Here is a 24875-nt window from a genome sequence, read left to right on the forward strand (position 1 = left end):
TTTAGAATAGAATGCATCATGAATTTTATCATTCTTTAACAGCCATCTTGGCTCCCTTTCAAGATGATTTAAAGTAAAATTCGTCGAGTCTCTCTCCAGCTGAGAACTGCTAACAGATAATGGTGCCAGAATGCCACAGGCACCGTGCATTCACTAAGAAACGTACAGAAAACTGAGAGCAGCATGTCCTAGCCACAGCGTAAGGCCCACCCGCCCGGGAAGGGAGAAGTGGCAGTAGGTCGGATAGTTCAGAAGGAAAAATGGTGACACAACTGCAGAGGCCAAAAGCATGGACTCTGGCCAGGGCCAGATGGTGCAGTCGTATAGCAAACACTTCAGCCACACTTTGAGGAAGAGCCAGAAACAACCGCGGGCTCTGAGCGGCGCCCCCGTGTGTGGACCGTTCACATGTGTACACAGCCCAGAAGGCAGGCAGGGTCACGCGCAGGCCGGTGAGGTACAAGGTACCACATAGGCCCACATTCAGTCTTCCAGCCTTGTCTTGAAACAGTAGGCGCCGTGGGGAGGGTCACATCTGTGTGAACAGAGGATCCACCTCTGCAGTGGGCCCTGGGAACTGCTGCTCTAGCCCCAGGCCCCTCCCATCCCGTCCCGTGGGCCCAGGCCCCACAAATGAGCTGGAATCTCGGCTACCACAAGACACCTCTGCTCCATCTAATGACATGGCAGGCCACTTGGAGAATCTTTTATTGTCTTAAAATATCTGGCATTATAAGTAGAAAATACAAATTACGCTTTTAAAGGAATGACCAATCTGGTAAACGTTTTGTTAAAAAGTTTTAAGGAGCTGGAGAGTAAACACATTTCTCCTTATTAAAAAGCAAGACATGCTTCCTCTCCACCTCTCTTCCACCCCCCAACACTCCCCTAGCAGAAGTGTGAATTTCTCTTACAGCACATCTGGAATGTTTGTACACACACACACACACACACACACACACGGCTCCCCTCAGGCAGCAGCCCCCCTGCCAACCCAGGCTGCCCCCAGATGCCCAGACCAGGCAGTGGCCACAGCCCAGCAGCACCATGGACATGATCACAGCTGCTCAGCGCAGGAGAAATGATTCAAATGTCTTATTTTGGGGGGACACTACCCCAGCCCATGAGGAGAGCCAGATAGCAGGCTGGGCAGGCGAGGAGGTCTCCCTGGGTTGGTTTAGAGGGAATCCCTTGAGAAAGAAAAAAAAGGGGGAATCCCTCTACATTCACAACATCTATTAAAAGGTGATTGCTGGAAGGGGACGGTGAGAGGGGTTGGATGTGCGAATACGATCCCCTCCAGAGGCAGAAGGCACTTAATTCAAGCCAACTCAATTCCTTTTCCTTCTGCCCCTTTCCTCTCCTCTCTCAGAAGCTGTGGATTTCTCAGGGTGGAATGAAACAAAGTTTTCAGGAAAGATTACAGGAAGGTGGCTGGGATTTCCCTCCCTTCAGAGAAAGGAAGCACTAAGGCTGATGACAGTTTCTCAAGGCATCAGCGGTGACGACAACACACACACAAAGAAGTCCCTGGGCACAGATCTTGTAGAAAAGAACCATCCTGTCCCCAAATCTAGCTACCACAGTTCCCAAAGGCTGGACTTTCACAAGCGGCCTCACGCTGCTAGGCAGGTCACCCTCCCAGACAGGCTTCTCCTTCACGGCCACAGCAAAGTTTCTGTCAAGTTTATTGATGTTGGGTTTGATCAGCTCTTAGGAGAGGGTCTGGAAACAGACCCCAGCCTTAGGGCAGGAGAAGCTAGGCCGAGTCCTGATGGGTTCATTCTGATGTTTTTCTGATGGTGCTTTCTCTCCCACAGAACATTAGCCACAATGTGATGACCCCAAAATTACCCCCTCTCTGGAGCAGCCGCCTCTCCTTAGAACTGGGCTTCTAAGGGTCTTATGATTCTAAAAAAAAAGTTAATATCCTGAATAAGCTTTCTTTCCGTGATAATTTTGCAGGCCCTCTCCTGGCGGGCTGGAGGGGAAGGGGGAAGACGAGGCACCACGGCTCTCCAGCAGTCTCTCCCAGCACCAGCTCCCACAGCCTGCGAGGGGGGCGGGGATGGAGCGGGCACCCAGTAGAAGGTGCCATCTTCCCCAGCTAGACCATGCAAGCTCTTGAGTGGGTTCCAGATGGCAGAGGCCCTGCCGTCCAAGCCCCCAGTATTCCAGCCGGTTCCCTCCAAAAGCTGCTGCGGCAAAGGCCTATGTGTCGGCGGTAGGTGCTGATGGAAGAGGTGGGGAGTGCTGTCTGGTTCCCTGAGTCGCCACCACCTTTTCCTCTCAGAGCTGCTCCTCAGACATAGTGGTGGGCGCTTTGCTGGTGTTACTCTCCTCCTCCTCCTCCTCCTCCTCCTCCTCCGGGAGCTTCTGCAAGGCACAAGAAGGAGGCAGCCCTTTGGGTGAAGAGGAAAAGGACTGCACCCTTGGCTGCAACAGCGGCCTGTCAGGGATGTCATCAGTGGGAAAACCAAGAGCCAGAGGCCCCTCAGCAGCCCCAGGAGCAAACAAAGGGAAGTAGAAAAGCAGCACCCAGCCTCTGTCAGTGTGCTCTCTAAACACACACACACACCCTCACTGTGTCATCAAAGAAAAGCCAGAAAGGCCAGCTCTCTGTGACACCACGGCCACCACAAATGGTCCCGCTCCGGGTACCACGGTTCAGGCTCCCTCTGGGGCCTGCGAGAGAAGCAGAGCCCACCCTCCCTCCCCATTCTGACTGACTAAAACTCACCTGGACTGACCACTGAGTAGTTCTCCAAAGTGTCAGCTCTACAACCCCCACAGAAATTCTGACTACCTTCCTTTGGAGGCGGCCGCCAGCATGAGGAATGTTATTATGGTGTGCAGGGAATGGAGGCAAGAGAGAATTTTTGTAAAGGCAGGATATAAACTCAGTGGCTAAAATTATGTATATATACCTTATACCTAGAGAAGAAGACTTTGGATCAGTCTGGCTTTGACTTTGTTGGGGAAAGATGGCCCAGGATTAGCAGAGTCCTGTGGCTCACACTTGTTCAGGTGGGTCTGGAATTAAGTATGGCCTGGAAATGATCCTCTGGGGTCCCTAGGTGTATGTTGTGCCCTGCTTCTTACCTCAAGCACTCATCCGTCGGCGGGAAAGCCCTGGCACGGGCACAGCACTGCACCATCACCACTCGAGAGCTCAAGGGACATCTACAGGCCCAGTGCCAACTGGACACATGGTGCTTCTCCCCCAGGGACTGTCTCGGGCCTAGTCCGCAGCTGGGACAACAGCTGTAGAAACCCAACCTACTCATTCTCTTGCCGGTTCCTTGCCAGCAGCTCAGCCTCAGCCATGAGTAGCTTCCACTCAGGCCACCAGCCGCCTGCTTACGTCAATCAAGCAGCCTCTCGCCTCTCGCTCACGCACACGTGCACGCCCACGCATGCCTGCCCCCTCCAAAGCCAGCACTTTGAAATCACAACCAGAAACAGAGATTAGTGGGGGCAGAAGTACAGCCGCTGTCTCTAGAGGAGAACTACCAACTGGAAGAAAAACGGAAACCCAAACCAAGATTCTCATCATCTCAAATAGCCATTAGCCCCAAGCTAGACGTTCGTTCGTACTTTTTCTTTTTTCTTTTCTTTCCTTTTCTTTTCTTTCCTTTTCTTTTCTTTTCTTTTCTTTTCTTTCTTTCTTTCTCTTTTTCTTTCTTTCTTTCTTTCTCTCTTTCTTTTTCTTTCTCTCTCTCTCTCTTTCTTTCTTTCTTTCTTTCTTTCTTTCTTTTAACCAAAACTGTATATCTCACTGATTAGAAAGAGCAGCTCTGGCCACAAATGTTGGGTGCCCTGTCTTCAGCTGGCACTGATCATGAATTTGTGTGCCGGTGGCCGGGTCTCTCTTACGCGGACTGCCATGGCGTGCATAATGGTGGGTTCCAGAGGGGGGAGGCTCTGTGACAGCCCTGCCTTCCCAGGGTGTCAGCACACCATGATTCTGACCTTCCCTAAACAATAGTCTTCCCCAGGTGTAAGGGAGGTTCAAAGGCACATGGTGAGTTATCCAGGGACACAGACTTTGGAGTACCGTCCCCGGATTTGTCTCCTTACTCCTACTCAGTGCTATTTCCTATACTCCATACAGAAGATGACCAAGCCAACAGCTCCAACCTTGACTAACAAACCCGGTCCCTGTGCACCAAGATACGGCTGCGAGAATGGTGAAATATCGCAATAACCTAAATATTAAACAAGAGGAAATGGAAATATATCTACGCAGATACGGAAAGTTTGCTAAACTACTGTTAAGCAAAAAGCAGGCTAGGACCCCAATCTGCTCCCGAAGACTCCCACAAAGCAACCCTGAATGATGGGCCGCAATGTTAATCTCCAGGTATTAGGGTTATAGGTGACCTTTTCTTTCTTCCTGTTTGCCTACATCTGCCAACGCAAACACAGATTACAAAGTAAACAGCAAAACCTCCTATCCCCTGACACAAGATGTCACATTCCAAATTGAAACCTTCTCACAAGAAATCTCTCCTGTTTTATTATAGGGCATCTTGTTCCCAGGCTCACTCTATATTTCAAACCCTGATGCCTCCTTGTAGTGGGGCCAGGTGAAAGCCCATCCTCATGGAGGTAATGCCAGGGTCCTCGCGCCAGTCTAGAGAGCAGCATTTCGGCTCCAAGGCCTTCCCTGCCTCCCCACTGAGTTTCCTGCGCTAGGCTCTGCCCTCCACATGCTACCCACTGGCCCGCCAACTCCAGAGTGTGATATCAGAAGACAAATAATCAATGAAAGCTTGTCATCCATCTGCCCACATATGTCCTTACAATACTAAATATACTCTTTCGGATACCATTTTTGCCTCACCAACTGGCAAGCTTTTCCAAAATGATAAGGCCTCCGTGTTGGCACTCCTACACTTCTAGAGCAATATACTCTGATAGTGTTGATAGGACCTTTTTCGACAACAGTTCAGCAATATGTACCAAGATCTTAAAAATGTGCATGAGCACTGATCCATTTCTCAAGGAAATAGTGTGCTTGGGAACATGCACAAAGGTTCAGCTTCCAGGACTTTAGTCATGATATTGTTTATAACAATGATTGAGAACAACCTTAATGTCCACAGACAGCAAGACTGTTAAATCATGGTTTATCCATATGCACTCATTAAAACACTGTGTAGAAATGAGAAGCATGTTATAATGACCTGATAAGGTGTTCACAAGTAAAAAAGCAGAAGATTCCATCTTTGTTTAAAAAAATTTACATATCCATATATACAACAAATATAGATATAGATATACATACATATTATATGTAGATATAGACATGTAAGTATTGCAAAAAAACCAGCATTTCATCTCTAGGTGATAATATTACAGATGATTTTTAAATTTTGTATACCTTTCTGTATTTTTTAAATTTTCCTACAAAGAACATGTATTACCTCTGTAATGGGTTTTGGGTGGTTTGTTTGTTTTTTAAGTAATATCCCACTTTTCCTCCTCACATTTGAAATTGTTTTCATCCTGGCTGATTTGATTCAACCCAACATTTTGGTTGAAATAGTCCCTAGCTGATTAAAGCAGGTGGGATACCCTCTTGTGTTCTAAATCATACTCCTGGTCCTCCCCCATCTACCACCATCATTGCCTACTCCCTGACTTGCCCTTTGTGAGCCCTGTTGGAAATGCACTGGCACCAGCCCCTCTAGCTCTACTGCACTGTCTAAGGGGCTGGAACATGCAAGGAGAACCACTGACTTGGGGCCACCACCACCACATTCAAGGTAGGCTCCCACCTTTCCTCTCCAGCCACTGAACCCTGGGCGAAAACAGTGGAGCCGGGGTCTCGGGACTTGTCTCAGGATCCAAGGAGGGGTTGCTGCTCAGCAGACTGTGACAACAGTGACATACTCTGGGGACCACAGCAGGGAGGCCAGAAGAAGGGAAGAAAGCAGAAGAGGCCAGGAAACAGCAGCACAACAGCCAGGCCGAACACTCACCCAGGAAGCTCTTGGGTGCCATGTTTATGTGAGTTGAGCTGATCTCATGGCCTCCAGAGTGGGAGCCTCCCACAATGGGAGCCCCCCGGGCTCACCCATGCTGCCACAGCCTCAAACAAAACCTGGGACCCCGCTCTCAGCCCAGCAAGCTTCCACATACTCACATTCTCAGGAGTTTCTTTGTTTGCTTTCTGCCTCCGGAGATCTGCCTTAATGAACGCTGAGGTCAAGAGATTGAGAAACACCAAAACACAGAATTAACAACAGACCAATGATGAAGTTCACCCGAGAGGGAGTCCTCACTTTCCGAAGGGTCACAGGTATCTCAGACCTATAGATATCCCAGGGAGATGGAGTTCCCCCCACCAACTTGACAGAGCCTGGGGATCACCGATATGCCTGACAGGCAGAAGCCAATGATGACCTAGGCCTTCATTTATATACCCGTGATATTTGCCAGGGAGTTTGCACATGTTGCGCTAGTCCTTACAACAACTCCCATTTTATAGTTTAAGAAAGTGAGCCTTCCAGAAGTTGGTCCACTTGTCCAAGGTCAAAAAGCTATGGAGGTCAGTGTCATGGTCTTGGATGCAAACAAGGGTCTTTTGGCACCAAATTCTAGGCTCATTCCACCAACACATGCTACTGCCCCCCAAACACATTTCTTAATAAGCCTTCCCCTCTGCCCCTCTGCAAGTGTACCCACGATCTGTATGATCAATCAAAACACTGAGGTCTCAAATCGTCAACAGCCTAAGCTCAGGAGCGGCCTAAGCACCATCTTGTCTTAAGGCCCCAACTCACCAGTGAGGGCTGCTCCAAGGGTGAGGAACACACAGAGAAAGATGTTCCCAGGCATGGTTCCGTAGTTGTCAATAATTTGGCCCTGGGAGATGGTGAAGATGATCCCGAACACCTGGAAAGGCACAAAGAAGACTGGAAACAAGGGCCTGGCCAACCAGCCCATGGGAGCACCGAGCTGTCATGATACAATGCCAGCGGCAGCCCAGTCAAGTAGGGAAAAAAGAGCCACTGTTTTGGGGCCACCACCAAATAAGAGTCCTACCTGGGCAGATACATTCAGGAGGCCAGACGATATGCCTTCCGATTCTGGGTATGTCAACTCCACAGCAAACTCAAATCCCAGCGGGAGGTAGCCCGTCATGAAGAAGCTGAAGGCCAGATCATAGAAACAAGATGGTGGAGAACTTCAAGAACAAGGAGGATAGGGAGCCCACCTCACCCACTTAGAACTCCTTTTCCTGCTTTGTTTCTAGTACCAAGATATTCCAGGCCATCCCTCTGGTGACCAAGGAAAGAGATACCCCTGCAGGTCAGGAAGAAGTTCCTATGGAGGCTTCATGTTCAGGAGCCCCCTGGGTGTCCGCTGCTTCTTCTATGCCCAACCATCAGTTACTGTCAGCATTGGGAGAAGGGATGAGGATGCCTGCGGTGTTCAGCCCTCAGCTGAGAAATTCTGCATCATCGGTCCACAGGCCCTGTGCTGGCAGTGGGAACTCCCTGGACACTAAACAGCATCTCCCTGCTCTCTGGGACCTGGAAGGAGGATCTCAGTGTCCTCCTTTTTCCCTCTAGAGGTTCACCAGCTGAGAAGGACTGACTATCTGTGTATCTCTGTCTCGGTCTTCCCTGTTCTCATACACATACTCATGTAGCACCCACAGGAAAATAACGGGGATGTGCAGCTAAGAAGAGGCCCCCACAGAAGGTGTGCTGTTTCCTGTGTTTTCTCATACAACAGGTCCAGAAAGTTCCAACTCTAATTTCTTACATCTGTAGCACACTTTGGGCTACTTTCACACTTATTTCTCTCTCACTCCTTGCAACAACCCTACAAGACAGGCCACTCTCATCTTCATTTACAGATGTGGAAACTGAGGCTCAGGGCAGTTAGGTGATACACCTATCATCTAAAGGTCAGCAGCGGAACTGGGACCAAGACCTGACTTCCTGATTCCTAGCCCTGTGCACTTTTTCTGCCCACCCCACTGTCCCAGGCAGAGCTATAAGAGACTCAAAACATTTCCTAGCCTCCCTGAGTTCTGTGAAAGACAGACTCCATCCCAATAGTATGGAAGCCCCAGGCAGCCTTTTGAAGTGTTGCAAGTAAACAAGACCTCTGACTACGATTTCCACATCTCCAGAGATCAATGAGAAGGCAACAAAGGGACGAGTGTTGCTTCCAAGGATGCTGGCAGCACTAGGAGCCACAGGATGCCACTTTCCTGCTAGAGAAGTCAGAGGTCAGACTTACCCCATTGTGCCAGCGGTGATGAACACTACCCACAGGTATCCCAGGTTCAAGGTCAGTGTGTACACCACCATGCCCACTACCGTCATGATGTAGACCACCAGGGTTGTCTCTCTAAAAGCAGAGACAAAGAAGTTGACTCATTGGCTTCTGACTATAACAGGACCATTCATTCATTCATTCATTCATTCATTATACAAGTATCATTTGGGCACTTGCTATGTGTCAAGCCCTCTGCTGTGTGCTGGGACATCAGTTCTCACAGAACATTCTGTCCATAAAGTTGATGGACACTGAACCAATGATCACACAAATAGTTATTTAAATACACTGTGGCCAGTGCTACAAAGGGGAAGCCCAGGAGAGGATGAGGCCCTCTTGTTACATGTGTGTGTTTGACTCCCACAGAACCCTCTCAACAATATCACGCTGCACCCCAAGCAAGAAGGACACAACCCTCTCCTTTCCTCGTCCTCCACCAAAAAACAAACAAACAAAAAAACAAAAAAACTACAGAACAAACATCAGCTCCAGTCAGGCAGCAGTGGCATGCAGGACTAGCTCAGAAGCCACCTCCTCCTTCTGGTCTGCTTTGCCCTAAGACCCCATGGCCGTGGCGGGCAGTGAGCTGAGTTTTTAGATTCTCTGTCATCTGGAACTTCCTCTTGCCAATGGCGCAGGGGCAGCGCAGATTTTTCGTCAAACCCAAACTGCTCCGCTCCAGACAGCCTGAAGCTAAGCAAGAACATTCTCCAGCCCTGAACTAAGTGCTTGAGTCCAAAGCCCAAGTGCAAAAGCTTTGCCCACTCCCCATGACATTCCCCTTTGCCAGTCCTCTCAGAAGGACCATCAGCCGTCTGCTGCTTCCCGTCTGGGGTTCGCCCTGCATGCGCCCCTCCCTACATTTCTCCTCCCACGTTGCCCACTCGTGACTCTGCCGCAGCCCCACCCCTGCCACCGGACCTATGTTCCTCCCCCTGCCCTGCTGATGGCAGGCTGCGGGCTCCGCCATTCCCCTGCCCACCTTCCCACGAAATGAGCACTCAGACACTGAAAGCCAAAAACCCTCACTCATCCCCCCTGAAACCAGAAACAAGGTGGGGGCACCAGTAGATGTATACTTTGGTTCTATCAAACTAACCCCGCATTTATTGGATGCCAGGAATTCTGTTAAGTGCTTCACGTGCATTTATTTTCTCACTCGAGCCTGACAAAAGCCCCACAAGAAACGTAGGACTACCCCTAATTTTGCAAATGAGGAAACTGAGGCACAGACCCCTTAGGTTAATTCAGAGTCACCCATTGAGTAAATGCAGAGCTGGGATTTGGACCCAGCCCTGGGATCGAAACCTATGCTGCTCTTTCTACTGCTGGACACAGGACCTGATACGTTAACACACTTAGACACACTACGTGGTTGCCTCTTTGGAAACGCTCAAGGCCAGAGCCTGCAAAGGATGCCCCTCCCACTCAGGGCTTCACAGCAGCTGTGGAGGGCAGACGGGCTCCACATTCTCCACCCTGCACCTGTGTCTGGTCCCACCCACGCCACAACAGACAACTTCATGGATACCCATTTCTTCTGCCGGCCATACAAGCTCCCCTCTTGCCGAGTTTGCTTAACTACAGCTTCATTTTAAACCACTGACCCATTTAGAAAAACTATAAGTAGTCCCAGCCTCAAATAACGGGATGTGACCCACCCAATTTCGAGCCACCATGTCAAATGGGTCAAATCTGGGAACCTCAGAGGGAAGAGAATGGGGCACCAAAATGCCCCGATCACAGAGCATCTTTCTCTGCCTGGGTCATAGCACAGGGTGAAGAGGATCTCACACTGATGGCAGGAGCTGGACATTAGGGACACTAACAAACAGTGGTGTCTACATCCTCAAGTGTGCCCTCAGCCCTTTCCCTGTATTTTCTAGTTCTTCTCAGTCATCTGGCTGCACATCCCAGCCCCACCACCATTCCAATCCCTTCCTTCTCCTGCTACAGATCGAGCCCTGGGAAGAGGGACACTGCTGTTCACTGGTTTTGGGGAGTGGCCAGTCCTCACTGCCCTCGGGCCGGGCTGAAGCAAGCCACTGACAGATGGCAGAGACGAGGCGGCAACCAAGCTCCCCCAGCAGTCATTAAGCCAAGCCAGGCTTCACGTCGCATTCAGCCAGGCGGCCACATCCCCAGGGATGACCTCAACTGCCCTTTGTCTGGGGCAGCCAGAGTCAGACCTGGTCTGACCAGAGCCTCACAGAAGCGGGTTTGTGTGACAGAGAACAGGTCTGCCACTGTCTGTCGCCTCCAGACACGGGGCGCTTTGGAGGCCTCGACAAAGCAGCCACCCTGCCCCAGGGTAGGACAACCCTGGCAGCTCCCCAGCTGACCCGCATTAATGGAGCACCTAGTGTATACACAGCACTGGAAAGGAGCAACAAGAAGGGAAGGGTGTCAGGTCTCCATTCTCCAGAGCCTTTCCTCTAAGCCTGGCTATTGGCTTGAGGCACTGGGTGGGCTGCTTTTTACAAAGGCGGTTTCCCCCACTGACCTGGCAGCCATGAGGATGGGGCCCAGGAATCTATTTTTAATAAGCATCCTGGATGAGCCTGGCATACACTAAAATCTTAGAAAGGCTGCTCGGGGCTCCTGGAAACACACTGGGCATTCAGGCCCCAAGCCCATCACGGTATTTACGAAGGAGGTATAAGCAGTAGCAAGATGATACGATGTAATCCAGAGGAAGCCCAGCCACCTTGCTTAACCCCTGGGAGCCAGGGGAACAGGGCAGGGCATCACTTCCTCATCGCCATTCTTTGGGATTTCCATTAACTTTGCAACTGCTGGCATTTTTCTACCTTTGTTTTCATTTCTCCCTCATCTGCCCCTTTCGCAAACTACATGGGAGGATGGGGAAAGAGTACTGGGCTAGGCCTCATGTCCTCCGTCTCTGATCTTATCAGATCCCCCATGGAATGGGTACTATTTCCCTCATTTAATAAATGGAGAAACTGAGGCTTAGAGAAGATAAATGTGAACCGCTCGACCACTGAGACCCCCAGCTCTCACACCCAACCCTCTGGAGCCAAATTGCTGAGGGATGTGTCATTTCAAAACAAGGGTCCCCAACTGTCAGTCCAAGAGGAGGACACTTACTTGTAGGTTTTGGACCTATCCAGCCAGATGCCTGAGATCACTGCCCCAAGCATTCCTGCAATGACGATGGTCAGGCCGATTCTTCCAGCATTCACTTCTTCCCCCTGGGAAAACCACAGCCCCCGTGATCACCCAGGCATGGGACAAGACACCAGACAGAGCACAGTCAGCAGGAGGTGACAGGGGAAAGAAAGGCAAGTAACTCAGGCTCCATTTGAGCTGATTCTCTGAACGTACCAGGACAAGGTGACCGAACTGTCCCAGAGCCACTCTGAAGTAGATCTTTTTAAATTTAATCTTTACGGCAGCCCTTTTATCTTATTTGTCATTATCCCCATTTCACAAACAGGGAGACTGAAATACATATATCCAAATATTCTGTGCTTAGTTGTTTTTTTTTTAATTTTTGAACTATTAGTGCCAAAAAGAATAGGAATATGACAGTTATATAATCTCGTTTGCTTCTCAAAATTCCCCACTGTGAGGTTAGAAATCAATAGTCTGTGCTTTATAGATGGAAAAAAAAAAAAAAAAGCAAGGCACAGTGAGATGAACCTGCTAGCGGGAAGGTCGTGAGGCATTTATTAAGAACAGAGCTAGGATCTGAACTCAGACCTGTCAAACTCCAAAATGGGAACACGTTAGCCACAGTGGCCTACCAGCTCTGCAAGTGTGAAACCCCTGTCCTTTTTTTAAAGATTTTATTTATTTATTTGACAGAGAGAGATCACAAGTAAGCAGAGAGAGAGGGGGAAGCAGGCTCCCTGCTGAGCAGAGAGCCTGATGAGGGGCTTGATCCCAGGACCCTGAGATCATGACCTGACCCGAAGGCAGAGGCTTAACCCACTGAGCCACCCAGGTGCCCCGAGACCCCTCTCCTTTCAAAAGGGGGTTGGACCTAGGATTCCGGACTCCAGGACACACACTATCCCACTCCTAGGATCCAGCCCTTGCTGGTTCCACAAACATTTAAGAAATGCTTTCAGGGATGCCTGGGTGGCTCAGTCAGTTAAGTGTCTGCCTTTGGCTCAGAGCGTGTTTCCAAGGTCCTGGGATCGAGTCCCATAGTCTGGCTCCTTGCTCAGCGGGGAGCCTGCTTCTATCTCTGCCTCTGCCCCTCTCCCTGCTCATGTGCACTCTTCCTCTTCTCTCTTTGACAAATAAATAAAATCTTAAAAAAAAAAAAAAGAAGAAGGAGAAATGCTTTCAGTTGGGCAACCAAGAGTTCAAAATTAAACTCTGCCCCTATTTTACAAATTAAATCTTTCATACATGATCTGTATGTCTGTAGGTTTACCTACTGTACAGCTTGTCGCCATGCCATGTACTTTACATACATAGAACATATGAATATATACATATGGGCACACATACATAGTATTAGTTTCTAATGCTAAAAAATAATCTTTCAATAAGTAATTGTGTTTCTTTTGCAGAAAGGAGAATGAGAGTTCAGAGAGGCTAACCAGCCTGCCACACAATTTAGAGCCACCAGAGCTGGGGCTGAGAACCAGGGCCGTCTCCCTCCAAATCCCGTAAGCACAGCACCATACGACACTGTCTGGAATGGCGAGGGCAGGGTGCTAGGGGTACTAGAGTTAACCACTGCCCCAGCTCCTGCCGGGATGGACAGAGCTTGAGAGCTCTCTTCAGCGTGCTCAGGGGACTACCTTACCGGGTAGTGCAAGATCACCATGCGATTCAGCAGTGTGGACAAGGCATAAAAAGCACCAGCATTGAGACCTGAAAGAAGGAGGGAGACACACAGCATTAGGGGCAGCCTCTGCTGGACCACTGCTAACGTCTCCCCCTGGCAGGTAGGGAGGTCAGAAGTCCTCAGCTTCACTGCCATTATGAGTGGTGTCCCCAGAAAGTAGGAGGCTACTCAAGACTCCAAAACAACCCAAAGTAACTATTTTAACCATTTCTTAGACCACACCACTGCCTGCGGATCCCTTTAACCCTGCCCTGGAAACACAGGCGCTAGAAACATTACTCCCAGGTCAGAACCATCTACATTCCTCTCAAGCATTGACCTATTGACCTACAGGGTCAGCAGAACCACTGGACACCTTCCATCTCCTCCTGATGACCTGTCCCCGCCCCAGACTGCTCCAGGCCTCTGACCCTTGACATCACTCCTTCTGTGGGTCATTTCTCTTTTCTGTCCCCATTTTTCCTTCAGCTTTCTTTTTGGCCCAATGTCACACAAAATCTCATATTTGAAACCAGAAAGCACCCTAAAGAGCACTGAGCTGACTCTCCTAACTCATCAATTCATCCAACGGATAAAAGGAACACCTAGAATATACCGTAAGAATCCACGAGGCCATTTGTGCAAAGCTATAGTAGCTTTGATGAGACTGAAACTGACCCAATGGCGATGAAGATAATGATGATGATGGTGGTGAGGAAGATAATGGTGAGGAGGAGGATGGAGAGGAGGAGGGTGAGGAGGAGAGTGGGGAAGCAGGTGGGGAGGAAGGTGGCAGTAGCACATTTTTATGTACTAGATACCATTTAGGTATCTTACAATCCTTATAGCAAGGTAGCTAATATTATCATCCCCATTTTATAGATGAGGAAAATGCACCCAGTTTTAAAACAAATACAGAAAGTCACTTTTTAATGCTCACCAGGGGTCTTAATTTTAACTAATTTTGAGGCTCACAAGACCATCACTGGTACACTTGACATTAGATGCCCTGGAAGACTCTAAGTAACAGGACACAGCTCACGAGCAGGGCAGCCTCAGGGGTTCCTCTTCCATGAAGCCTAGACCATGGAGCCATCCAGAACCCATCCTCTTTGGCCTCACAGTGATAGCACAGGTGCAGGGAAATGTGGGCATGGCAGCCACCCTGGTTTAACACCTCGCAGGAGCCACTATTGCTGGTGGCATCTCCAGAGGCATAGCTTCAGGGCCCCAGAGAGGACAGGCCAGTGAAAAGAGTCAGCACACTCAGAGAAGCACAAAGAATGGCCTCCTAGCAGATATGAAAAGGTCCCCCAATCCAGACAGTCATTTTTAAAACTGAGGTCATTTTTATCATATGCGATGTTGCCTAAATGCAGTTCACTTACTCCCTTTATCAGGTTCCCAGAGAAATGAGACACAAAGTTAAGTGCAAAAGAGTTTTAAAATGCAGATTCCTGGGCCCCACCCTGGATCTACTAAATCTGATTTTCCTGAAATAGAGCTAGGAATCTGTAATTTAAAAATAACAACAGGCACCTGGGTGGCTCAGTCAGTTGAGCATCAGAATCATGATTCTGGCTCAGGTCACTATCTCTGGGTCACGAGATCGAGCCCTGTGTTGGGCTCCGTGCTCAGTGGGAAGTCCCCTTGCCCCTGTCCCTCCCCCTCTCACCCCTCCCCCATTGCTCACTCACATACTCTCTCTCTGTCTCTATCTTAAATAAATAAGCAAGGGGCACCTGGGTGGCTCAGTGGGTTAAGCCTCTGCCTTCAGCTCAAGTCCTGATCCCAGGGTCCTGGAATCGAGTCCTGCATCGGGCTCTCTGCTCAGCAGGGAGCCTGCTTCCCCCCTCCCTCTCTGCCTGCTTGTGATCTCTCTATCAAATAAATAAATAAAATATTTTAAAAAATTAAATAAATAAGTAAAATCTAAAATAATAATAATAATAATAATAATAATAACAACAGGGGTGCCTGGGTAGCTAAGTCGATGAAGTGTCTGACTTGATCTCAGCTCAGGTCTTGATCTGAGGGTCTTGAGTTCAAGCCATGCACTGGGCTCCATGCTGGGTATAGAGCCCACTTAACAACAACAACAACAACCCTAGCCATTTCTTAGACTCAGTAGAGTTCATAAATAAATGACCTTGGGAATCTGGAAGATCCAAGACTAGGCCCAGGCTCCCAGGTTAACATGGCGGCAAATGGTATGAGAAGGGTTTTCAAGACCATGAGAATGACCCTACGTTAGAGCTGCTCAATGCTGCTGCAAACCAGAATCACCTGGAATGCCTTTTAAGAGCAGATTCCCAGGCCCTCACCCAGACTTTCTGAAACTGAATTTCTAGAAGAAAGGCAGGGAAATTCAGGCACACACTCAGCCAAGCACCCCAGGCAATTCTGTCATCAGGCAAGCTTGGGAAACACTGATCCCAGATTCTATCTCTGGGTTCTGGATACTCTGTGTTCCTTTCCCTTGGCTCCTTCCTGGACTTGTAGTAAACCCTCGTTTTAAAGGTCCAGCCTCACCTCAGCAAAGCTGCAGGGAATCACAAGAAGGATATTATGCCTACTCTCAAGCAGGATCTGAGAGGAAGCGCAATCACCCTCCCGAAACCCATAGGGTTGTGGGCAGTAGTAAAGCCCTTGAAAGCCCCAAGGGAAGGTGATAATCTTCCCGTGTTTGGATGTGAGTTTGGATGTCCAGCACTGGAAGATTATTCAGAAGGGTAGCTGAAGGCAAGGCTGGGGGACAACATGGAAAAGTGTTCCCTTTGAGGACATTCTTTAGAAGAGAAGCCTTTTCAGTGATTTTTTTCAATGTGGCAATTGTTGTGCCATTGATGATAGGACAGAAGAGGGGGCCATGTGAAAGCAGGGCCTAGGGACTCAAGGAGAAGGTAGCCAAGGAAAGGTTATTCTCTGATGCCACACCACTGCCCAACTCTGCTGATACAAATCCTAAGACCCACTGGGCCCCCAGACTCTGGCAGACCTATAGAGAATATGGTTCCAGCCCTGGGTCTTCCTGCATTGCCAAACCTGGAGAAGGGGATGGGGGGTATATTTTACTAGAGGAAAAGGCAGTTTTTTTATTCCTGTGATTTCAGCAATATCAAACACAAAACCCATCTCGGCCCCCTCCTCTCTAAGCTGGGCTGCCAGATTTAGGAAAAAAAAAAACAAAAACAACCTATCCAGTTATAATTTGAATTTCAGGTAATACTTTTTTTTTTTAAGATTTTATTTATTTGTCAGAGAGAGGGAGAGAGAGCGAGCACAGGCAGACAGAATGGCAGGCAGAGGCAGAGGGAGAAGCAGGCTCCCCGCAGAGCAAGGAGCCTGATGCGGGACTCGATCCCAGGACGCTGGGATCATGACCCGAGCCGAAGGCAGCTGCTTAACCAACTGAGCCACCCAGGCGTCCCCAGGTAATACTTTTTCAGCATAAATATGCCCCCAATACTCCATGGGACATGTTTATGCTGAAAAGAATGTGCTGTTTACTGACATTCAATTTAGTTGGACAGTCTTTATTATATCTCTCAAACCTATCTCTAACGGTATGACCAGAGGCCTACAAGAAAAAGCCCCCTGAAATTCCTCCAAAGCCCTCACCAGGCTCTACTCTGGGTAGCAGACTCAGCAGCTTGGGGAAGACTTGGAAAGCCATGAGAAAGACAGTACTGGACATCCCACCAGCAACATGGGAGCTACTCCCTATCTGGTGAAATGCAGTTCAGACCAATGAAAGAACGTGGGAAATCAAGTTCGCCAACACAACAGCAATGGGCATTCACGCAGTATCTCTCTGCGACTGCGTTAGAAGCTTTCATCACCATTCAGAGCACTCCAGTGGGAACCAAATTTGATTCTTATTTTCAGAGATTTTTATTTCATAGGCACAGGATGGGTAAAGGAGGTACATTCAGTAATTTGGCAGAGCAGACATTAAAACCCAGACTCCTTGTTCCTTACGTGCCAACTCTGAATTCACCACTCCAGCATTCAAGGCTCTTACTCCAAGACATGTTCACCCACATCCAGCAAATGTGCCCATGAAATGCTGTCATCAGCTTGATTCAAGCCACATGCTCTTAAGTGCATGTAATGCAGAGGAAAATATGAACATCATACGTACAATATAAAAAGTATGAACCATTTCATTTTTCAAAGCCCAACCTGAAACTACAGGATGAGTGGTGGGACACTCGGGAGAGCTTCAAAACACCTAGGTGAATTTATAGAGGGTTTTGTTTTGTTTGTAATTTGGAGCAAAGATTCCATTTGTAGGAGAGCAGTGATTCTTAGGTGGACTGAGTCCCAAACACTGCCTTTACATGACCTCTAAGCCTTAGAAAGACGCTAAAGTCAAGACCCCATCGTTTCCAAATCCCAAAGATGGCTGGTCAATATAAGTTGATCCTGCTTTGAAAACCCCAGAACTGATCTGCATCTTAGGAGAAGGCAACTCCTAGGCAGCTAGTTTAGAGGATTGAACCTGAAGAAGGAAATACCTCCCCTAAGTAAACCCAAGGACCACTGAGACAAGTGGGGCTAAAAGAGCTCTGGCTTTGTCTCTAGATGTTCCTTTCTCCATAAGGACACAAAAATGGCATGGTGGTGAGGAAGATAGGCTTCGGCATCAGTCAGACAGAAGTTTAAATCCAAGCTCTGTTGCTTGCTAGCTGTCCAGTTGTGGGCAAGGAACTAAACGGAGCCTCAGCGTCTTCATATATAAAATGGAATGGAGTTGAGAACCGATGTCATGGGATTGTTCTGAAGATTAAATGTGATAATCTATGTAAAGCACTTAACAGAGGGCCTGACATACATTAATAGCTCAATAAAATTCTATCCAAATCTGTTATTAAGCCTAATAATCGTATCCTTGTTGGTACAAAGTTTAGTCACCAAGTCCAATTTTCTATCATGGAAAAAGGCTTGCAGTTTTCTAACTATAATTAAATATATGCAAACATCCAGATTAGTTTAACTCTCTCTCACTGGAATAACCCCAGGTCTTTGACAGAAAAAAAAAATTAATAAATTCTATCTCTGCAATGGAGTCAAATGCTCCTAGAGACTCAGAAGCAAATTGTTTTTCTGGGTAGCAGTATCCCAATTTAAATGACAATTTACTTTCACCCTTTCTCTCCTCACCTTCTAGGACTCCCATTATGCGTATGTTGGTTTGCATGATGGTTTCCCACAGGTCTTAGGGCTCTGCTCATTTTTCTTCTTTATTTTTTCTGTTCCTCAGACAGGATAATTTTATGTGATCTATCTTCAAGTTCAATGATTCTTTCTGCTGCCAGTTCATATCCGATTTTGAGCCCTCCAGTGAGTTTTTCATTTTAGTTAGTGTACTTTCAATTCCAGAATTTCTATTTGGTTCTTTTTTATTCCTGTCTTTACTGATATTCTCTATTTGGTAAGACATTATTCTCCACCTTTTTTTTTTCATTTTTTAGGCATGGTTTCTTTAGTTCTTTGAACATTATTTATATTGTTGATTTATAATCTTTATTATGTCCATAGGTTTATTATGTCCATATGTTCCTTAGGAACAGTTTCTATTAAGTGCTTTTTTTCCTCTTGTGTATGAGTCATTCTTTCCTATTTCTTTGCATGTCTCATAATCTTTTGGTAAAGCTGGACATTTTAAATACCATGTCAGCTCTGGAAATGAGATTCTCCTCCCTCCCTGGGATTTGTTGCTATTGCTGCTGTTTGCTTGGTGACTTTCCTGGACTAATTTTGTAAAGTTTGTATTCTTTGTCATGTGCAGCTGCTGGTTTCTTCTACACCAGTTTAGTGGTGAGGTAATGATTAGACAGATATTTCTTTAAATACCTTAAACCAGTAAGTCCCCACCTTTGCCAAGGACCTCCTCTGTATGGGGTCTGAGGCTCTCCTTCAATGCTCCAGCAGGCAGGTGTCAACCCTGCCTTAGCCTTCACTTCCTCCTTGCCCAGAGCCTCAAGGTCAGCCAGAGGTGAGAGTTTAGGGCTCATATGCATGTGGACTTCTATCTAGATTCCTAAGAATATGTCAGAGCTTTTCAAAGCTCCTATGACCATCTCATTCTCTAGATTTTTGTTTCAAGATTTTTGGCCAGCTTCCTGTTTACCTAAACTGGTTATTACTACCTTAGGCAGTTATGATGCTAAACAGTGATGATTTTCAATAAATGCCCTAGAAATAGTGCTTTTCCCACAGAGCAAGCTCTGAGTCAGGTTAAATAAAAGCAAGTCCTCTGAATGGGGCTCTTCTAGGGAACTGTCAGATATCAAATAATGACCTAGGAATGGGGTTTTGGGGGGAGCTCCAGAATTGTTTTTGCCCCATCAAGTGGCTGTGAGGCTGCTGATTCTCACAACTACCATGGCTGCTAGGCTGCTGGTTGTCAAGGTTACCACAGAGACTGGGAGAGGCGGATTGGAATAGGGCAAGTTAAAACACAAAGCTCACTGTTCTTGCCGATATTCAGTCATTTTTTTTTTCCTTGAATAAATGCCCCTTGGATTGTTGCAAACCTTTGTTTAAGAGTTCTGGAAATTTGATTTTGACAATGTTTGTCAGTGTACTTGTTGCTTTATGGAAAAATAGATTATCCAAGGTCCTCACTCCACCATTCCAGAAGTGCTTCCCTATTTCCTGTGTTATCATTTAACCAAATAGATGAATGTGCAGAAGTACAGTGTTAAAACCACACTGCCAAATGAAAGACCATATAAGCAACCAGCCATGCAAGAGCTGAAGGGAAGAGTTGCTTTGCTTCCCTGCCTATACACTGGGATCATTGCCCACTTATCACCACTATCATCATTCTCACCCATAAAAAAAAAAAACAAAACTTTATTAAGCACTCATCTGCCCTAGAATGCCAAGGTAGGCCTAAAATACCCTAATGTCAGATGCAATAAGATTTATGGTGTTCAAAAGTCAATGCACTTGAGATATTTAACTCAAGGAAAAGTGAAAGTTCTTGGAACCATGCAATCCTAAATCTGAAAGGGATCCCAAAGGTCATGTGGCTTTACTATCCATCTATATAGCCTGATATTCTCTAAATATCCCCACTAAGTGATTGGTCCCATCTACACTTGAGTGCCTCCTACTTATGGACAACTCACGTAACTTGTTTAATTGGACATCTTAAGTATTGGAAAGTCTGTCTGCATGTTGTGGGTGAAGGCAGAGACATTCTCAGAACGGAAAAGCTGGAGAAATGAGAAATGGAGACCTGAGACCTTGAAGACTAATCTGTTCATCCAACACTTTTCCAGGTGAGAGATCACTTATTTTTGTGAGTGCCTGAAAAATAGGCGTGCCACTCTCCTGTGTGTGATACTACCTCTTCTCTCATGCCTCCGCAGATAAACACTCTAATAATTAACATGAAACTCTGGCATAATTCAAAAAGGGGTATAGGCATTAATTGTGTAGGCTTTGGAGTTAGATAAACCTGTATTTGAATTCTGCCTCTGCCAATGCAAAGCTGTGTCTTCTCGAGCTAGTTACTTAGCCTGTCTTGAGTTTAAGTTTTTTCCTCTGTTAAATAGGGAAAACTATGGTACCGACCTCACATGGGCATGATGAGAGTTAAATAAATAAAATCATACATTGGAAGTCTTGGCACATAGCAAATGCTATTGTTATAAAAAAAACAAGGTTAAAGCCAACTGGGGTTTCACTAAGCATAAATTATGTCAAACCAACCTTGTTTCTTTTCTTCTAATGGTTACTAAGCATGTTACACAACTGTTGACTCTTGATTTTTAACAAACTAACTAGTAAGGGTACCTGGGTGTCTCAGCTGGTTGTGTCTGACTCTTAGTTTCAGCTTAGGTCATGATCTGGGGGTCATGGGATCAAGCACCATGTTGGGCTTGCTGTGCAGCAGGGAGTTTTCTCCCCTCTCCCTCTCCCTCTGCTCTTCTCCCCACTCATGTACTTTCTCTCTCTTTCTCTCTCTCTCTCTCTCCCTCTCTAAAATAAATAAAATAAAATCTTTTAAAGAATTTTAATGCATATTCAACTGTATCTTCCAAAAGCCAAAAAGGGAACTAAAAGAGGGATACTGTCTTGTATTCAGGTAAAAAAAGAGTCAGTGTTACAAAATGACAGAGGATTGGTTGGGGACCGGTTTATGTGACAAGACTCATGAATTCATTCATTCATTCATTCATTCATTCACTAAATAACTGTTAGAGTGTCCAATCCAGGCTGGCCACTCCTAAGGAACTATAAAGATGAAAAGCCATAAATCCCTACCCTTGGGACATTCGTAGTCTAGGGGAAAAAGAGACCTGGAATTTTCTTTTTAAATGGTAAGTGTTAAGATGCACCAGGAACAGCGTAATAAAACAGGTAAAGGTCACCTTTATAGCAGTGATACTCAGGTAAGACCTGAAGGATCAGCAGGCATTTGTCAAGACAACTTGATTTGGGAGGGAATGCTTTTCTAAGTGAACTTCACAGAACATGCAAAGGCCCTGAGGCACAACTGACTCTTCTGGGTTGGTCCTGAGCAATAGCTTTATATACACACTAGGGATTTGGAAAGAGTAAGACACACAGACACATGAGGTCTTACGTAACCAATTTAAACACACTCCTGGACACACATGCACCTTACCATAGGTGATGACAAGCAGGACAAAGTTGAGGTTTTTGAAGAGCCGGACAATGGAACTTAAGTACGATGCATCAGAGGACGCCAAGGCATAGCTCAGAGATTGTGCCCTGCTCGGGGGGTGTTTAGGCTTCTCCTTGAATACTGAAAGGAAAGAAACAGAGATATCACTGCAAATCCCCATGGCCCCACCCCTGCAGAGCTAACACATGGACAAGAGAAAAGGTTAAGACTCAAAAAGGAGGGCGCCTGGGTGGCTCAGTTAGTTAAGCGACTGCCTTCGGCTCGGGTCATGATCCCAGAGTCTTGGGATCGAGTCCTGCATCGGGCTCTCTGCTCCATGGGGAGTCTGCTTCTTCCTCTGACCTTCTCCTCTCTCATGCTCTCTCTCACTGTCTGTCAAATAAATAAATAAAATCTTTAAAAAAAAAGACTCAAAAAGGAAATATTAATTCTTCAATTAAATCCATCAGTCCCTCTTTCCTGAAGCTGTTTCTCACCACCTGTGGCTTTTTCTTCATGGCCTCCAGATGGCTGCACTCCCTGGGCCTCCCAGGCAGCGTTCGAGGGTCAAGGAGTCCCATAATCAATCAGCAAATAACATATCACAGCACACTGAAAATAACATAGTAGTAACACATGGAGAGAGAGAAAGTGAGAAAGTTTGGGGTTAGTGAGCCCAGTGAATGGCTTAGCACCAGAGCTCCTCCCAAGGGGGAAGGAACTGTGTCGCCCCTGCTTAGCAGAGAGCCTGGCACATGGCGGCCAAGGAATATTCCCTGAATAAGTGGAAAGATCTTCTGTTGGAAAAAACCTCAAGTCAATTCCTAGTTTGTCAAATTCTGACTCTAATGTCTGCCTCGTGAAGAGACAAGAGAATTAACACATACCCCTGCAGGAGGGGTAGGAAGGACTGGGGAGAGATAGCACGAAAACCATTCATTTTGTATTTGATTTCCAGCACAGCTGGTACAATCCATTTGATGGCACTGATCGCTGTTCAGGTTCTGGGGGCAAACAAGTGTAACCATTTGTTTGGTTAAATTGCTTCCCCACCCCAAGTTGGGTCCAGGCAAGCTCCATGTAGCTTCTCCACATGCCATGAGAACGCTCCTGAAAGGTCAGTAGACTGTCTCTAGTTAGAGGAAGCTCTGGACGTGAGGTTTACTCTCGAAGATCAACCACCCCCTCCGCCGCAGAAAACCTTCAGAGCCCTAACTTCAGAGCCCTGCTTCTTCCTTCTCCAGAAATACTCCTGGATTACTTCCTGGTGTTGGAAACCATTCATCCACTGTCTTGTCCATTCACCTCCCTTTGCATGAGGAGAAAGAAAGCAAGTCAAGAGGCTATCTCTATTCCATTTCTCCAAGGGCCTGGAGAAACTACAAACCAGAATTCAGATCAGATTTTTCAGTTCTTTACTCCATTAGCCACTCTCTGGCTTGATAATAAAATGTCAAAACGTAGAAATGTCTTACCTTCAGGATTTCAAAAGCAAAGAACCACGCGCTCATCCGCTATGAGCACAGGCATTTGAAGCTGGGCACGTTACAAGCTGAAACTTAAGGTCTGGTTGAGTAAGAGGGACCCTGGGTGGACTGTTCTTTCCTGCTGCCATCCACACTCCCGTAGCTTCTCCCCTTCCCAGAATCAGCAAGTCCTCCACCCAACATATCCTGCCAGCTTCGAAAAGCCATCAGACTTTCTCATCTTGGAGCCCAGGGGGAGAGAGTGACTCAGTGAGAACAGTGGAACGGGGTGCACGATCATAAAACAGGAGGTGGGGATGGCAGGGAAGAATGAGACCTTTACCACGTGAGATGGAATGTTAGGAAGAAAGCTGGTTAACCTTCAAAGGCGAATGACTAACTGAAAATTAAAAAGCCTCTACTATGCTATTTCTGAATTTATCACAACACATTCAGATGATAGAAGAGAATATATAAATATATTAAGCAATATCTCAACGATCAAATGTACATGCACATAAAATTAATAGTGGTTGTCTGAGGTTGGTGGTGGGGATTAACTGGTACAGTCTAAGTTAATGGTTATTTCTTTTTATTTTAATTATTTATTTTATTTATTTATTGAAGTAACCTCTACCGCCAACATGGGGCTCGAACTCACGACCCTGAGCTCAATCAAGAGTCGCATGCTCTACCAATTGAGCCAGCCAGGCACCCTGGCTATTCTTTTCTTTATGCTTTTTCATATTGTCCAGATTGTTCCATTACCAACATGTATTCCTCTTATGGTTTAAAAAACAAAAAGCCTCAAAAAATGTGGTCCCCATGTATTCTCAGATGAATCTACAAGAATATTAGTGTTTGTGGGTCATTTCTGTTTTAGTTTTGTTCCAGAAATTTAGAGTATGGAGTTACACAGGATTAGACGATCTCTGCCACTTACTACCCATCTAATCTTGAATAATTTACTTAACTCCCCTTAAGTCTCATTTTCCTCTTTGTTGGAAAGAGGGGTTGATGGGATTGATGATGGGAATTTCCCTCAAGATTCAAGGAGATCAGGCATGCTTAGCACAGTGCCTGGATATATATCGTAAGCACTCAGTGGGGTTTCATCACAGGGATCAACAGCCTGCCCGTTAATTCTGGTGAGGTTTTATTGGGGAACCGGTTGATTACAATTAAATCCTTACTGAGCAGCTAACAAAGTACACAAGATCAGCTAGCACTCTATTGGCTAAGACATTTGAAGACCTCGACTAGCAGCCTGGCATCTACTTTCTGTAAATGTCCGTGGTATTCTAAGGTCATGTTCACAAGGTCCCCACCCAAGTCAGCAGAACCTCCCTGCCTCATGGCCCCCCATCATTCTACCAATGACCTTACCGATGATGACAAGGATGAAAAGCAGAGTAGCCACGCCTGCTATTATGTAAAACATGATGCTGATGTGGTAGGCAAGCTTGTCCCGGTCTTCGATGTTGGGTACCAAAACAGGAGGGACCAAGAACCCAATTGCAATTCCAAGCTATAGAAGACAGAGACAATCAATCACAGTTTCCAACAGCCAAGAGATGATAGCATAAACTTAAAGAGACTCCTGATAAGAAACATAAACCCTAACTTCCAGGCCTCCTTAAAACCCCAACAGGGATTG

General features: G+C 46.7%; 1 protein-coding gene across 1 annotated transcript; it reads right to left on the reverse strand.

Moving 5' to 3' along the window:
• Positions 1-1671: 1671 nt before the first annotated feature.
• LOC116862663 (feline leukemia virus subgroup C receptor-related protein 2) lies at positions 1672-24875 on the reverse strand. The gene is made up of 9 exons (XM_032850027.1): positions 24605-24875; positions 21753-21893; positions 13085-13152; positions 11410-11513; positions 8263-8373; positions 7054-7159; positions 6792-6903; positions 6152-6207; positions 1672-2376 (listed from the first exon to the last, which is right to left on the reverse strand). Exons 1-9 carry the CDS (start codon positions 24657-24659, stop codon positions 2290-2292), a joined length of 840 nt encoding a protein of 279 aa, XP_032705918.1. The 5' UTR covers positions 24660-24875; the 3' UTR covers positions 1672-2289.

The sequence above is a fragment of the Lontra canadensis genome, unplaced genomic scaffold (assembly GCF_010015895.1).
Source record: "Lontra canadensis isolate GAN:19392208 unplaced genomic scaffold, GSC_riverotter_1.0 scaffold292, whole genome shotgun sequence".
Classification (NCBI taxonomy): Eukaryota; Metazoa; Chordata; class Mammalia; order Carnivora; family Mustelidae; genus Lontra; species Lontra canadensis.